Source organism: Meles meles, chromosome 10 (assembly GCF_922984935.1).
Source record: "Meles meles chromosome 10, mMelMel3.1 paternal haplotype, whole genome shotgun sequence".
Taxonomy (NCBI): Eukaryota; Metazoa; Chordata; class Mammalia; order Carnivora; family Mustelidae; genus Meles; species Meles meles.
In genome coordinates, this window is record NC_060075.1 from 51771159 (window position 1) to 51788060 (window position 16902).

The window sequence follows — 16902 nt, forward strand, 5'->3', positions numbered from 1 at the left end:
TGGTGAGGCCCCGGCATGTCCCCGGGGCGTCCCAGGCCTTGGATCCCGAAAGCGTGCGGGTACTTTGGCCAAAGCCCAGCCCCGGGGTGTCAGCGACCCGCGTGGGCGGAGTCACTCAAAGAGAGGGGACCCGCCGGCTCCGGGCCTTCGGGCGGGTCTCGGGACGCCGCCCGCCGTCCTCGCCCCGCCTCGGCCGCACCCGCCCCGCCTCGGCTGTGCTGGGCCCGGCACCCCGGTCGCGTCCGGCTGGCGGGCCCCCGCGCAGGGGGCGGCGGCCGAGCAAAGGTCCCTCCGGCCCGCCCCCTCCCGCCGAGCTCCCGCCCCCTGCCCGCCCCGCGGGGCTCAAAACCGTGGGCCGGCGCGGGGCGCCGAGTGCGCTGCTGCGGGGACGCGGCGGCGGCGCGGGCAGGTGAGTGCGGCGGCTCCGGCTCGCGCCTGGGCGGGCGGCGGACCCCGGGGAGCCCAGTCCGAGGCCCTTCTCTCTCCCGGACGCCCCTCCCCGCCGTCCCGCATGGAAGGGAGACGAGTCGGTCGGCTGCCCCCCCAGCGGCCAGCTGGCCCCATCGCGTGCCCCTCTCCCCGCCACCCTTCCCCAGCCCTTTCCCCCTTCCCCGCGGCCACTTCCTTCTCGGGCCGTTGCGAGGCCGGTACCTTCTGTCTCCCCCTGTTCACCACCCCTCTGGCGTTCTTTGTCCTCCCGGTTCCCCCGGGGAGTGCAAAGGCTTTCCCGGCTTGCGGGGCGTGCGTGCGGGAAGGAGAGGCCGGCGCCCACGGGAGTTGGGTCTCTGGGCTGGAACCGCTCCCGCAATCGCCTAAACTTGGGCCCCAAGCCTGCGGAGAAGGCCAAGCCCCCCGGGTGTCATCGGCAGGGGCGGGATGACATCACAGCTGCTCGTGTGGCTCCCTTCGGCCAGGAGGTGCGGACCCCCTGGGACCCACTTCGCATCTGCGCCGAAGGGGGAGCGGAGAGGGGCGGCTCCTGCCCAGGCGTGTGTTGTAGAAGGTTTGAAAACATCCCTGGCGGAGCGCCGGCTCCGTTCAAAAGAGCGATTTGGAGGAGAGGAACGGATGTCTCGGCGTCGTAGCTCTCGAGGGGCAGACAGACAGCGAGGCAGTGTGGAATGAAAGAAGTGATGTGAGGCCGGAGATCCAGCTGAGGAAATGTTAACTTGATCCTTGTCGAAATCTCCAACGCGCTCTTCCTATAAAGGAGAACAGCTGTGAGAAGAGGAACCCGGGCTGTTAGAGAGATCTGAGAAATAGGGCCCAGGCTCCCAGCTGCTGTCCCCATAGATCGCCTGCTTGGAGACGAAGTTTTGTATTTTCCAGAAGTGTTTTTCTTTTTGTTCTGTTTGAACCCTCAAGGGGACCAGCAGCTTCTCTGGTCTGAAACTCTGTCCCTTCCCTTATCCACCTCACTTCCCAAAGACTTTGTCGCTTTATGCTAACTCCTTTCTCAAGCTCAGCCTGTTTTGTGACCTTTTTTTTTTTTTAAATTTCCCATACTGATTTTTATTTTAGAAAGAAGCAACGGAGTACCTTGTCTTTAATTTGTCTTATAAAAATGAGCTCAGGCACTGACTGGGCTGCGAGCATGGAAGATATAAAAGGATGACACCTCTGTTTTAATTTAATAGACTAAACTTCATGTTGGTATTTAGAAAATAACAAAAAAATTCAAAAAAATTCAAAATGTGCTGAAGTTGTTAACTTTGAGGCAAGTACAGCAGCACCTCATCTCCCTGCATAGTGAGGACATGTGTCCCGTAACCGCGTTCCTTAACTGTGATTTTCACTTCCACTATAACTGAAGTCTACGCTTTTGTGCATACTTTCTTATTTTATGTGATGAATCATATGCAGCCCAAATTTTAAAAAGCTGACTGAGAAATCTGCCAAGTAGTGTGGCCAAGGGCTTAGGCTTTGGAGGCAGGTGGACCTCCATTGGAACCTTCACTCTAATTCTCTGCATGACAGCAGTGCCCTCCAGAGACCTCCAGAAATGCACGTAGAGTTGGAAAAGTTGGATTTGTTGCTTGTAGTGCTGAGGGAGACCTCACACCATGGGGCATCTCAGTAAGTCGGTGTTAGAAGTTACAGCATTTAGCTTGGTGGTTATGGGGAGAGTTAAAGGAAACAGGACTTTGCTCGGGATTGGATGATGTCTGGAAGGGGGAGAATTCTATTGAGTATCTTCACAAGGAAGGCTGCACTGAGGTGAAAGCTGTGGTTGACCAAGAAGCAGCAGTCACTCGTTAGCCAGGACTGGTGGTGGTGATGGTGGTTTTGTGTGGGGGTGGGGGGGATGTTTGGTCGTTTTTGTGGTTTGGACAATGTTCATATTTTGTCTGAGGTCAGACAAGATTATGAGGGGTCTTGTTTTTGTCTTAATTTATCATGACGGCAGAGTGGCCTGCCTGATGTTGCTGTTCTGAGACATTGTTCGTGTTCAACAGGAGAATGCTGGGCCATTGCCTAGCAACACTAGGGTTAGCTGGTAGTACTGGGCCAGCTCGAGGGTGTCGGGCTTTTTTTTCCCCCACTCTCGTGATTTGGGCAACTTACTTAACATCTTCAAACTTCCACATCTGTAAAATGCCTACTCATGGTTGTTGGGCAAATTAAATGAGGAAATGGGTAATAGGATTTTAGCCCAGTGTCTGGCACACCACATATACCATACAGTTGTTTCTCTTTAGTGTATTTTGATGTTGAGGTTTCTTGCCCAGAACTAGTCAAGCAGAGGCCCAGTGACCCACCACAGCTGCTCCAGAGAAGAATCCTGAATTGGCTATGAGAGACAACTGAGCTCTTTACAACTCAAGGATTTGCTAATTCTGTCGGGCAGAACCATTAAGAATGGATGCTAAGTATGTAAATTCTCACACAGTCTTCACCTTGGCACCTGTTTTTAGGGTTCCTGAGTGGCCCCAGTTGGCTGTGTGCTTTTCTGACTTGGCATTGTCTTGCTTTCTTAATCTCTTCCTTTGAGATCTGTTGTCCAGGAGTCTGACGTAAACTTACATGTCCTCAACCTTATTTCCTTTGACCTCCTGAGTTCTAATTGCTTCGAGTTCTAATTGCTTCAAACGACCAAACCCTCATAGGTGGGTTAAGAGCCAGGGTAATTAATACCAGTTTCAGGTGTGCAGTTTAGTGATTAGCACTTCCATGCAACACCCGGTGCTCATCACGGCGAGTGTGCTCCTTAATTCCCATCACCTGTTTAACCCCACAAGCTAATGGGATTCTTAAGGCCACGTGTGAGAGTGGAGATCTCTGATACAGCTGTGAAATGCAAGGGATTTTTTTTTTTTTTAAGGCCATAAGCAGTTGGAGCTAGATCTTTCATGAGGCCATTTGTGTCTACTTCCAGATTGGAACACACTGGAAATTTGTATCTGATGTCTGACTTATTGTTAACTGCGATTTTCTTGTGCTTGTCTGTGTCAGGCAACTTGGGTTCTAGACCCTTTGGTTGGCCCTTGGCATATTATTGAATCTTTCCTGGCTAGGTCTTTGAGAATGGTATGGCGACTTACTGTCTTCTACTGCCACATGATACACTGTTGTATTCAATTTCTAGCCTATATTTGAGCTGATCTCTCTATTCTATCAAAAGCTCCTGGGAATAAAGACAAAACCAATAGAAAATGGACCAAGGACAAAAACAGTTAAGCAAAAGAAATAGAAAATCTTTAAACAACAACAACAAAAATCTTTAAACAAAAGATGCTCGATTTATGTTAAAATAACATACCCTAAGAGATACTGTTTCTCACCTACAAGGCTGACAAAACACAGAAGTTTGATAACAGACTTTGTTGCTGAGATTTTTCATACCTTTTTGGTGAGACTGAAAAATGGTACAACCCCTAAAATTCTAGATGTATTTACCCATTGGTCTAACAAGCTCTCTCACCCTCTTTTTTTTTTTTTAAGCATTTCTTTCTTTCTTTTTTTTTTAATATTTATTTATTTGACACAGAGAGAGAGAGAGAGAGACAGAGACAGAGATCACAAGTAGGCAGAGAAGCAGGCAGAGAGAGAGGGGGAAGCAGGCTCCCTGCTGAGCAGAGAGCCCGATGCGGGGCTCGATCCCAGGACCCTGAGATCATGACCTGAGCCGAAGGCAGAGGCTTTAACCCACCTGAGCCACCCAGGCACCCCCCCCTTTTTTTTTAAAGACTATTTGCGAGAGAGAGAGAGAGAGAGAGAGAACATGAGAGAGAGAGAACAAGCAATGGGGAGGGGCAGAGGGAGAGAAAGAGAACGAGAGAAGCGGACTCCCCGTTAGGCAGGGAGCCCAACTCAGGGCTTGATATCAGGACCTGGTGATGCATGAGCTGAGCCGAAGGCAGATGCTTAACCACCAACTGAGCCATTGGGGCACCCCTAGCTCTCTTGTGGGAATCTTCCTTCAGGTTCTCTTACCCATGTATGAGGAGGACATATATTCAAAAGTATTTAGCGTGGCATTTTTATAATAAAAAATGTAGGGATGGCAATATAGGACAAACAGTGGCCCTGCCAAGTAAAGTGGAGAATTATGCAGCTGCAAGATGAAGGTGCTAACAGGGGAAGATCTCTGGGATGTTGTTACATGACAAAAAGTAACCTGCAGAAGTGTGCGTGGACTCCTTTGAACTTCTATTTGTATAAAGAAACACCAAGGTAATATACCTGGAGGGGAGAGCCTTGGTAAGGGTAGGTGGGACCTGGGTAGGAACGGGATTTCTCAGTGTGTATTTTTTTTTTTACACATTTTAGATATTTGAGCCATGTAATGTATTATGTATTCAAACATCATAATATAAGAGAAACCTCTAACTTTAACTTCACAGGAATATACTGAGTTCCTTGATTAAATAAGCCTGATTTTTTAAAAAAGATTTTATTTATTTAAGCCTGATCTTTTTTTTTTCCATTTTATTTATTTTTTCAGCGTAACAGTATTCATTGTTTTTGCACAAGCCTGATCTTTTTTTAAAGATTTTATTTATTTGACAGAGACCACAAGTAGACAGAGAGGCAGGCGGAGAGAGAGGAGGAAGCAGGCTCCCCGCCAAGCAGAGAGCCCAATGCGGGGCTCGATCCTAGGACCCTGAGACCATGACCGGAGCCAAAGGCAGAGGCTTTAACCCACTGAGCCACCCAGGTGCCCCTAAATAAGCCTGATTCTAATAAAAACCTGTAAAGCAGTAGCCACCTGCATTAACTCTTCCTAAAGCAAACTGCCCTCTCAAGGCAAATTATTGGGGCACCTGGGTGGCTCAGTGAGTTAAAGCCTCTGTCTTCAGCTCAGGTCATGATCTCAGGGTCCTGGGATCGAGGCCCGCATCGGGCTCTCTGCTCAGCGGGGAGCCTGCTTCCCCCTTTCTCTCTGCCAGTCTCTGCCTACTTGTGATCTCTGTCTGTCAAATAAATAAAGTCTTAAAAAAAAAAAAAGCAAACTGTGTCTGATGGTAGATGGAAAAAATTAAAAATTAATTTAGGACTTCCCTTTCTTTATCCTCTAATTCCTCTGGGGAGGATTAGTGTCATTACAAAGGCTTTGCCACCCACAATAGATGGGCTTTGTTTTTTTTTAATGGCAAGTCTGATCTACCTTCTTCAGAAGCTTGTTTGATCTGAAGGGAGATTAGTGACGTCCCTCTCAGGTAGTCCCTGAAAAGAATAGAAACCATAAAAAGAGATTCTGGGGCACCAGTCAGTTAAGTGTCTGCCTTCAGCTGGGTCATGATCCCAGGGTCCTGGGATCAAGCCTTGCATCAGGCTTCCCGCTCAGTGGGGAGCCTGCTTCTCCCTTTCCTGCTGCTCCCCCTGCTTGTACTCTCTCTTTCTCTCTCAAAAAAATTAAATCTTAAAAAGAAAAAGAAAAAGGAGAGAATTTGTTACCAATGGCATGCTGAGGGAGAATCTGCGGGGGCTCTTCACTTGAACAAGTGGGATGGGTTTCCACAGGTCGTTGGGGAGACCTTATTTTGTTAAAGGTTCTTTCCCCATGTTTGGCAAAATAAAACTTGTACACTCTCCTAGATACACTTACAGCAGGTACTGTCTTCTGTCTGCCACCAATCTGCTTCCTCCTGAATTCCCTATCTCTAGCTCATCCGCCAGCCCACACCTGAGACACCTGCAACACCTGCAGACCATCCTGGGGAGACTCAACACCACTCTCACATCCAGCCAGAGTTCTGGGGAAACCACCCAGTCATCTTTTCCATCCTTAGCCCTGTGACATAATTCAGTATAGCCATTTGTCATCTATCTCTAATCTTGTTCCCTTATAGCTGGTTTCCTATTTTGCTTCCAGAACATCATGCTAAGTGACCACTTTGATTGCATCACAAACCCTCCCCTGAAGGCACCTGCTGCCCCGGTCCCCAGCAGGGGAGGCACTGGTGGCAGGGCTGGGACTGAGGCGTGTCCTTTGCCCTTCCCCACTTCCGAACCAAAGCAGGAACTAGTCTCGGAGCTTGAAAAGCAAAGAAGGGACAATGGGCATATTAACACAAAATGAGGTCTCGTGGACCATCTGGAGCTTGCCTTGCATGATCTCCCCCACCCTTCTGCCACCTCCTGCATGTGCTGGGCTTTTGTCATTGCTGCACTTCTGCTGGAGCACCCCTACAGTGCTCCTCGGCTGGCTTACTTCTGCTGAGCCCACAAAACGCAGCTGAGACACTGCTTGCTTTAGGAAGACTTCTCTGACCCTCTATTTCTCTCCAGTTGGATTTAGATGCCCTTTTCTTGGTTCATTTCTTGTAACAACTTGTGTCAATATCTAGCATAAAATCTAATTGTTTATTTCTCTATCTGGCCACCCAATTAGCCACTCAGTAAGGAGAGAGACTACTTTGTATATATTTATTGAAGTATAGTTAACACACAATATTTTTGGTTTTTAATTTCTATTTAAATTTTAGTTAACATATAGTACTGTATTGGTTTCAGAGTAGAATTCAGTGATTCATCATTTACACACAGCACCCAGTGCTCATCACAGCAAATGTCCTCCTGAATACCCACCACCCATCTAGCCCACCCCCCCACCTCCCTCTGTTCAACCCTCAGTTTGTTCTCTATCTTTAAGTCTCTTATGGTTTGTTCCCGTCTCTCCTTCCTCCCCCCCAATATGATCATCTGTTTTTTTTTCTTAAATTCCACATAAGAGTGAAATCATATGGTATTTGTCTTTCTCTAACTGACTTATTTCACTTAGCATAATACCCTATAGCTCCATCCATGTTGCTGCAAATGGCAAGATTTCATTCATTTTGATGGCCGAGTAATATTCCTTTGTGTGTGTACACCACCTTTTCTTTCTTCAGTCAGCGGGCATTTGGGCTCTCTTCATAGTTTGGCTATTGACATTGCTGCTATAAACATTGGGGTACATGTACCCATTCAATCTGTATTTTTGTATCTTTTGGGTAAATACCTAGTAGTGCAATTGCTGGACTGTAGGGTAGTTCTATTTTTAATTTTCTGAGGAAATACTCCATACTGTTCCACAGCTTGCATTCCTACCAACAGTGTAAGAGGGTCCGCCTTTCTCCACAACCTTGCCAACATCTGTTGTTTCCTGTGTTAAGTTTAGCCATTCTGACAGGTGTGAGATAGTATCTCATCATGGTTTTGATTTGTATTTCCCTGATGATGAGTGATGTTGAGCTTCTTCTCATGTGTTGGCTGTTTGGAGGTCCTCTTTGGAAAAGTGTCTATTCATATCTTCTGCCCATTTCTTTACTGGATTATTTGTTTTTTCGGGGTGTTGAGTTTAATAAGTTCTTTATAGATTTTGGATACTAACCCTTTATCAGATATGTTTATCTTCTCCCATTCCATATCTTCTCCCATATCTTCTCCCATTCCACAGGTTGCCTTTTAGTTTTGTTAATCAAAAAATGCAGAAAGTTTTTATCTTGATGAAGTTCCAGTGGTTCATTTTGCTTTTGTTTCCCTTGCCTTTGAAGATGTGTCCAGTAAGAAGGTTCTGTGGCCGAGGTCAAAGATGTTGCTGTCTGTGTTCTCATCTAGGATTTTGTTTGTTTCCAGTCTCACATTTAGGTCTTTCATCCATTTGAACTTATTTTTGTGTCCAGTGTAAGGAAGTAGTCCAGTTTCATTCTTTTGCATGTTGCTGTCTGGCTTTCCCAACACCAGTTGTTGTGGAGGCTGTCTTTTTCCTATTGGATATTGTTTACTGGTTTGTTGATTAAATGACCATATAGTTGTGGGTCTGTTTCAGGGTTTTCTGTTCTGTTCCATTGATCTGTGGGTCTATTTTTGAGTTGACAAACAACGTTACATTAGTTTCAGCTGCACAGCATAGTGATTTGACAGCTCTCTATCTTACGCTCACCACGAGTGTAGCTACCATCTTTCACCATACAAGGATATTGCAGTATCATTGACTATATTCTCTATATGCTGTGCCTTTCATCCTTGGGACTTATTCCGTCACTGGAAGCCTGCACCGTCTACTCCGCTTCACCAATCCTCCTACCCCACCTCTCTGGCAACCATCAGTTTGTTCTCTGTATTTCTTTATCTGTTTCTGCTTTTGTTTGTTCATTTATTTTGTGTTTTTTTTCTTTTCCATATATTATATTCATATGATATTTGTCTTTGCCTGACTTCACTTAGCATCCATATTGTTGTAAATGGCAAGATTTCATTCTTTTTTATGGCTGAGTAACATCCACTGCATATTTATACCACTTTGTCTTTATCTGTTTGTTGGTGGATACCTGGGTTGCTCCCGTGTCTTGGCTATTGTACGTAATGCTGCAATAAACAGAGAGTTGCATAGATCTTTCCAAATTAGTGTTTTGTTTTCTTTGGGTAAATATCCAGTAGTGGGTTTACTGGGTTGTTCAGTATTTCTTTTTCATTTCTTGTGCAGTCTCCATACTCTTTTCCACAAAGTCTATGCCAATTTGCTTTCCTACCAGCAGTGCATGGGGGTTCTTTTTTCTCCACATCCTCATCAACACTTTTTTTTTTTTCTCTTTTTGATTCTAGCCATTCTGACTGGTATGAGGGAATATCTCTTAGTTTTGATTTGCATTTTCCTAATGATGAGTGATGTTGAGCATCTTTTCATGTGTCTGTTGGCTATCTGTATAGAGACAACTTTTCACATCAGTATTCTAAGTGCTTAAATACAGTACCTGTGTATAGTAGGTACTTAAGGATAATTAATGATTCAGTAAGTGTTTTGATAAATGAATGAGTGCTCCATCACATGCAAGAAACTTAGTATAGTGAGAGATGCATCAGAGTTGAGAGTTTGAGCATACATAATTCTCCTTTACAGTTCACTGTTGATCAGAAAGGAAGTTTTTAGGGATGCTGGGTGGCTCAGTCAGTTCAGCTTCTGACATTTGGTTTCAGCTCAGGTCATGATCTTGATGTCCTGGGATTGATCCCTGTATCAGGCTCTGTCCTTGGTGTGCAGTCGGCTTCAGATTCTCTCTCCCTTTCCCACTCTTTCCCCTTCTGCCTCTCTCTCTGCTCTAGCACACGAGCACTCTCTCTCAAATAAATAAGGAACTTTTTGTGTTTTAGCATCCCTTCCTTAAATGCTTATTCTTATTGTTAATATACAAGAATAGGGTTAGGCAGCCACAGAGTAATCTAAGAAAAGGCACTTTAGAGAAGAACTAGTGATAGGTAAGACAAATGTTTTCTGATATACTAGAGGAGCTTCGTGTTAAAGCAAGTGGGTTGTGCCTGTTGACCATTTCTATGTCTTCGTTGGAGAGATGTCTGTTCATTTCTTCTGCCCATTTCTTGAGTGCATTATTTGCTTTTTGGGTGCTGAATTTGATAAATTCTTTATAGATTTTGGTTACTAGCCCTTAATCTGATAGGACATTTACAAATATTTTCTCCCATTCAGTGGTTGTCTTTTGATTTCGTTAACTGTTTCCTTTGCTGTGCAAAAGCTTTTTTGTTCTTTTTTTTTTTTTCCAAAAGCTTTTTATCTTGATGAAGACCCAGTAGTTCATTTTGCTTTTGTTTTACTTGCCTTTGAAGACGTGTCTAGCAAGAAGTTGCTATGGCACAGGTCAAAGAGGTTGCTGCCAGTGTGCTCCTCTAGGATTTTGATGAAATCCTGTATTACACGTAGGTCTTCTGTCAATTTTGAATTTATTTTTGTCTATGGAGTAAGAAAACGGTTCAGATTCATTCTTCTGCATGTGGCTGTCCAATTTTCCCAACACCATTCAACACAATTTTTTGAAGAGACCGTCTTTTTTCCATTGGACATTGTTTCCTGCTTTGTCGAAGATTAGTTGACCACAGAGATGAGGGTCCATTTCGGGGCTCTCTATTCTGTTCCATTGATCTCTGTGCCTGTTTTTGTGCCAGTACCATACTGTCTTGATGATTACAGCTGTCTAATAGAGCTTAAAGTCTGGCATTGTGATGCTATCTGCTTTGATTTTCTTTTTCAACGTTCCTTTGGCTATTTGGAGTCTTTTCTGGTTCCATACAAATTTTAGGATTATTTGTTCCAGCTCTGTGGAAAAATGTTGATGCTATTTTGTGAGGGATTGCATTGACTGGGTAGATTACTCTGGGTAGCATAGACATTTTAACAATATTTGTTCTTAAAATGCTTAACATGACCCAGCATCAGGGACAAATCAAAACCACAATGTGATAGGACCTCACACCAGTCAGAATGGCTAAAATTAGCAAGTCAGGAAATAGCAGATGTTGGTGAGGATGTGGAGAAAGGGGAACCTCTTACACTGTTGGTAATGCAAACTGGTACAGCCACTCTGGAAAACAGTATGGAGGTTCCTCAAAGAGTTAAAAATAGAGCTACTTTATGACCCAGCAATTGCATTACTAGGCATTTACCCAAAAGATATAAACAGTGATCCTTAGGATCACGTGCACCCCAGTGTTTACAACAGCAACGTCCACAATAGTCAAACTATGGAAAGAGCCCAGATGTCCTTCAACAGATGAATGAATAAAGAAGATGTGGTATATATATGCAATGGAATATTATGCAGCCATCAAAAAATGATATGGATAGAAATAGAGAGTATTATGCTAAGTGAACTAAGTCGGTCAAAGAAGGACAATTATGATGATTTCACTCATATGTGGAATTTAAGAAACAAAACGGGATCATAGTGAAAGGGAGCACAAAATAAAATAAGACGCAATCAGAGAGGGAGACAAACCATAAGAAATGCTTAGCTATAGGAAACAAACTGAGGGTTGCTGGAGAGAAGGTGGGTGGAGGGATGGAGTAAATGGGTGATGGGCATTGAGGCCAGGTGATATTATGAGCACTGGGTGTTCTATAAGACTGACAAGTCACTGACCTCTACCTCTGAAACCAATAGTAGGTTAATTAATTGAATTTAAATAATGTTAATTAATTGAATTTAAATAGATAAATAAAATTAAACATAAAAAGTAAATTAAAAAACAGAAACAAACAGAAAAATAAAGTAAGGGTGTTTAACTAGTTCATGTCTGAGACTATTCCCAGCTCTCAAACTGTGTGATTTTATACCTGTGTGGCTGCCAGATACCAGGTACAAATATAAATGAAACATTTCTTTTTTTTTTAGATTTTTTTTTAATTTATTTGACAGACAGAGATCACAAGTAGGCAGAGAGGCAGGCACAGAGATAGGGAAGCAGACTCCCTGCTGAGCAGAGAGCCCAATGTGGGGCTCCATCCCAGGACCCTGAGATCATGACCTGAGCTGAAGGTGGAGACTTAACCCACTGAGCCACCCAGGCGCCCCATAAATGAACATTTCTTGTCCATTAGATATTTTAACCTTTGACCGTGGATAATTTTTTAATAATCTTATTTCACTTGTGCTTTTGAGTAATAACTATATATGCATGTACTTGTGTGTTTGCGCATATGTATATATGTGTGTGTGTATAGACTGGGTGCCATTTTTTTTTTTTTAAGATTTTATTTATTTATTTGACAGAGAGATCACAAGTAGGCAGAGAGGCAGGCAGAGAGAGTGAGAGGGAAGCAGGCTCCCTTCAGAGCAGAGAGCCGGACATGGGACTCGATCCCAGGACCCTGAGATCATGACCTGAGCCGAAGGCAGCGGCTTAAACCACTGAGCCACCCAGGCGCCCCTATATTGTGAATTGTTTATAACCTTTGCCCATGTTTCTACTACGGTACTTAAAAAAAAAAACCTGTAAAAGAATTTTTTGTATATTAAATATTCTCATTCTTCATTATAAATATTAGAAGTATTTTCTCAGTTTGCCATTTGTCTTCCTAAAGGCCTTTCTCATCCTACAATTGAAAAAAAATTTGTCTGCATTTTTTTTCTGGTACTTTTATGGTTTCATTTTTTTCCTCAAAAAAACCCTTCTAATCCATTAAGAATTCACTCTTGTGTATGGCATGAGATAGGAATCTGGCTTTATTTTTTCCAGATGATTAGCCAGTTCTTCTAACACCATTTATTGAACAGTCTATACTTCTTCCACTGAATGCACGGTTTTATGTCTGCCAATGTGTTTCTTCTTTTTCCTCCAGCTGAGGAGTGACTGGGTCTTCATTTCTGGTATAAAAAGTTCCTTGGCCTTTGTGCATAGGGGAAATCACATAGTGTGGAGAAAAAGGACGTTGACCCTTTAAAAAAAAGTGGTCATATCTTTGTATGTTACAAATTAGGGTAGTCAGTATGTCCGTCAACAAATATCCTCAGATCTCTACCTATTAGACACATGGTACCATTGTATTTCCTGACCATTCTGGCTGGCTGAGACCATATGACCAGTCTGGCGAATTGTGAGTGGACGTGATGTATGTGAGTTTTGGGCCAGAGCATTTAATTGCTGGTGTGAGACTTTCTAGAACCCTTCATGTTGGATAGTGGCTGCCCCTTCAGTCTGGATCATTGAAGGACTAGGATGAGAAAAGCTCTCCTGTCCTCGCTACCAGACATAGTGACCAGTAAATAAACCTTTCTTGGTATAAGCCACTAATATTTGGAGGTTCTTTATGTCGGAAGTGTAACTTGGCCTATCCAGACTTAGAGTCTCTTTCAGTATTTCCGTTTGATTTTTTTGTCATCAGCTGAACCCCCACTAGAGGGTTTTCTAAGGAGAAGGTATTCTTTAATATATAGTGATTGACACAAAGGAAAAAAAAGGTGGTTTTAGAAAAAAAATCAATGAAATAATAACATCTTGTTTAATTTGGGGGGTAACTTTTATTTTTTATCCAGGTAATCTGGAGCTCTCATAATGTTTGCCAAAGCAACGAGGAATTTTCTTAAAGAAGTTGATGCCGGAGGTAACCTGATTGCAGTATCAAACTTGAATGACTCTGATAAGTTACAACTTCTAAGTCTGGTGACCAAAAAGAAGAGATTCTGGTGCTGGCAGAGACCCAAGTACCAGTTTTTATCTGTCACCCTTGGAGATGTACTCACAGAAGACCAGTTTCTGAGTCCAGGTAAGTGTCTTTGGGTATATTCTACAGTTAGTCCCTGAAAAGATGATGATTCTTCTTCTAGGCGCATGGTGTCATGAGTGATTGATTGTAAGGTGAGACATTACAATGAATTCTGTTTCTTTGCATACTCTTAAAGACATTTCCTTCCTCCCTCCCTCCCTCCCTTCCTTTCTTTCTTACTTTTTTTTTTTTTTTAGATTTTATATATTTTGGGGGGAGGGAGGTAAGGAACAAGAGAGGAAGAGAGACTCTCAAGCAGACTCCCTGCTGAGCACAGTGCCCAAGGTGAGGCTCGAACCCACAATCCTGAAATCCTGACCTGAACTGAAATCAAGAGTTGGACGCTTAACCGACTGAACCACCCAGGTGCTTCAAGGTACTCCTTTTTTTAAATGAACAAAATTCTACAGGCCAATCAAGAGAAGGTATAGCTTAATTAAAAAGAAATTACAGTTTTGAGTATTAAAATAATACATGCCCATTGTAAGTGTTGTGGCCGTCCGGCATGGGTAAGATGGTTCTGCCACCCAAAATCTGATTTAGTGTTGAAGCTGAGGATGCCACTATCTATCAGAAGGGTGTGGAAAGTTTTGTTATTCACATAAGGGAGATTTCTGGGGAGAGCAGAGCAGTCAGGCTATCAAGTTGGTCCAAAAATAGCTAGAGAAGAGGGGAGGGAAAGAAATAAAATTTCTGTGTAGCACTTTGTATGATCTAGAACTGTTCCTTTTATCAGAAAATGACATTGTTCTGGCCTAAACCCAGTGGACAGATTGAGCACGTGCTATGTGCCAGGCTCTGTGTTATGTGATTTACATACGTCAGTGTGTCCGTCAGGAAGGTGATCTCTCCAGATCACAGCTGAGAAGACGGAGGTTCAGGGAGATGCGTGGTAGCCAGTTCTTCCAGGTAGGAATAGTAGAATAGCGATTAAAATCTGGAGCTCTTAACAAGCGCTCTGTGCTACTTCCCAAAGCATTTCCCAAAGTGTTTGTATTCCATAAGATATAAATAGGAAAAGATTTGGGATTAAAGGCATTTTCATGGTTGCCTTATTTTTGGTGGTGGTGACAGAGATGATTCTCTATTTCGTGAATTAGAAAGAGCAGGGGGCAATTCTGAGATGAGATCATCACGTATTTATCTTCCGTGTCCGGGTAAGAACGGCAAGTCTTGAAGGCAATGTGCTGGTCCCCTGGGTGTGACCAGGTGAGGAACACAGTTATTCCCAGAGGACTTAACTGAAGCTGGGACACCTGGGTGGGAGGCAGGTGGCATCTTCCCAAGTCTGGGAAGTCAGAAAGTAGGGGCAGAGAGCCTGGAGCTTGTCTGTCCCAGGATGGTGTTTGAGAGAGAGAGAGGGGGAGGGAGGGAAAGCAGGCATGCCCACTGACTTTATCTGAGGAGAGATAAGGTATTGTATGATAAGGAATGAAATGGCTGGGTAGAGGTCAATGTAAACAGGTGAGCCTGGTATGCCTGGGTGGCTCAGTCAAGCCTCCCACTCATGAATTCAGCTCAGATCCGGAGCTCAGTGCAGTGAGATCCAGCCCCTTGTCAATCCTGCATCCGTGCTGGGTGTGGAGCCTGTTTAAGATTCTCTCCCTCCGCTTCTCCCTCTGCCCGTTCTATCACTCTAAAAAATAAATAAATAAAAATAAAAATAAACAAGTAAGTACCGGAAAGGAAATTTTTTCGTAGAGATGGTAGTGAAGGCCAGAGGAACGTCCTCCCAGACTGGTGGGTGGGAAGGGGAGATGCCCGTGCTCCACATGGCTGAGTAAGGCAGACCACTTGAACGTGGGTTATGGGCAGAACTGCTGTTTTCACTCTGCTTCGGTGTGCTCCTCATGCAGTTCCTTTACAGTCTTCACCGGAGAAAAGCACACATTTAAAATATTTTATTTAGGAGCAACTGGGTGGCTCAGTGGGTTAAGCCTCTGCCTTCGGCTCAGGTCGTGATCCCAGACTCCTGGGATCGAGCCCCGCATCGGGCTCTCTGCTCAGTGGGGAGCCTGCTTCCTTCCCTCTCTCTGTCTGCCTCTCTGCCTACTTGTGATCTCTGTCAAATAAATAAATAAAATCTTAAAAAAATATATAAAATATTCTATTTAAAAACATTTTAAAAATTCTATCTGAATAGTAGTTAAATGGATGCTTGCTTTAAAGTTTGTTTACTTAAGTAATCTCTGTAGCCATCGTGGTGCTAAACTTCACAACCCCGAGATCAAGAGTTGAGTGCTCTGCCCACTGAGCCAGCCAGGGGCCCCAGGATGCTGGCTTTAAACTTATTTGTTAAACTCTTCAGATACTTGTGGTGCCCCTGTCTACATACGTATATATTGGAAATGAAAGACAAAATAAAAACAGCACCCAATAGAGCCCCCTGGCCACCAGCCCCATCCCGCTCTCAGTCAGTACCTCGGGGTGCTAGCTCTATTTTGGTTTGAACATACACCGAGCATGGCTGCCAACTTTCCATTTTGAATGGAAATTCAAAATTTTTTCCTGTGGTTTTCCACAGGATTGGGAAGGTAGGTGACCTAAGGCAGCTAGGTGGCCAAATTATCCTCAGACTCCTTTGCTGGTCTCATTCACTCCAGTGGTCGTGGAGTCGGACTTTGTGAAATATGAGGGCAAGTTTCAAAACCACGTGAGCGGGACCATTGAGACGGCACTAGGGAAGGTCAAGCTGAATGTTGGAGGCAAAGGACTTGTGGAAAGTCAATCTTCTTTTGGAAGCCTGAGGAAGCAGGAGGTGGACCTGCAGCAGCTCATCAGAGATTCCACTGAGAGGTAATGAGAATTCTGTTTGGCATTTTGGGTTTGACACGTTTATCTCATTCAGTAGGACCTTTGTAAAAAGGGTGACAGATGGAACTTCGCCCAAAAGCAAACATGATTGAGTGCTGGGTTGAAACTTTCTGAGAGCCCTTCCTTTAGCCTGGAATTTCTTCATTGTTCTTAGCTGGAGTGGGGAGAAGTGGAAAATATTATTATTATGATGATGATGATGATGATGATATTATTTTTGATTGAGGTGTAATTGACATATAATGTTGTATTAGTTTCAGGTACACAACATAATGATTTGTCCCTATTGCAAGATGATCACCACATCTCTCTACCACCATATGTAGTTGCAAATACGTTTTTTTCTTGTGATGAGAGCTTTTAAAATGTATTCTCTCAGCAACTTTCAAACGTGCAGTATGACTAACTATAGTCAGTGTGCCGTATCTTACATCTTTCACAGCTGGACGTTTGTACCTTTCAGTCTTTACCCATTTCATGTACCTTTCAGTCTTTACCCATTTCATGTACCTCCACCCTCCACCTCTGGCAACCACTAATCTGGTCTCTGTATCCATGAGCTTGTTTGTTTTGATTCCATATATGAGAGAGATTGGGCTCTTGTCTTT

At 43.9% G+C, this 16902-nt stretch overlaps 1 protein-coding gene across 1 annotated transcript in view; it reads left to right on the forward strand.

Annotated features, from left to right (window-relative positions):
- Window positions 1-248: 248 nt before the first annotated feature.
- Window positions 249-16902, forward strand: part of GSDME (gasdermin E) — a 74031-nt gene continuing 57377 nt past the window's right edge. The window contains exons 1-3 of the mRNA XM_046021649.1: window positions 249-409; window positions 13251-13480; window positions 16084-16276. Of these exons, the coding sequence (XP_045877605.1) occupies window positions 13270-13480; window positions 16084-16276 (404 nt within the window). The 5' untranslated portion in view covers window positions 249-409; window positions 13251-13269. The remainder of the gene's footprint in view (window positions 410-13250; window positions 13481-16083; window positions 16277-16902) is intronic.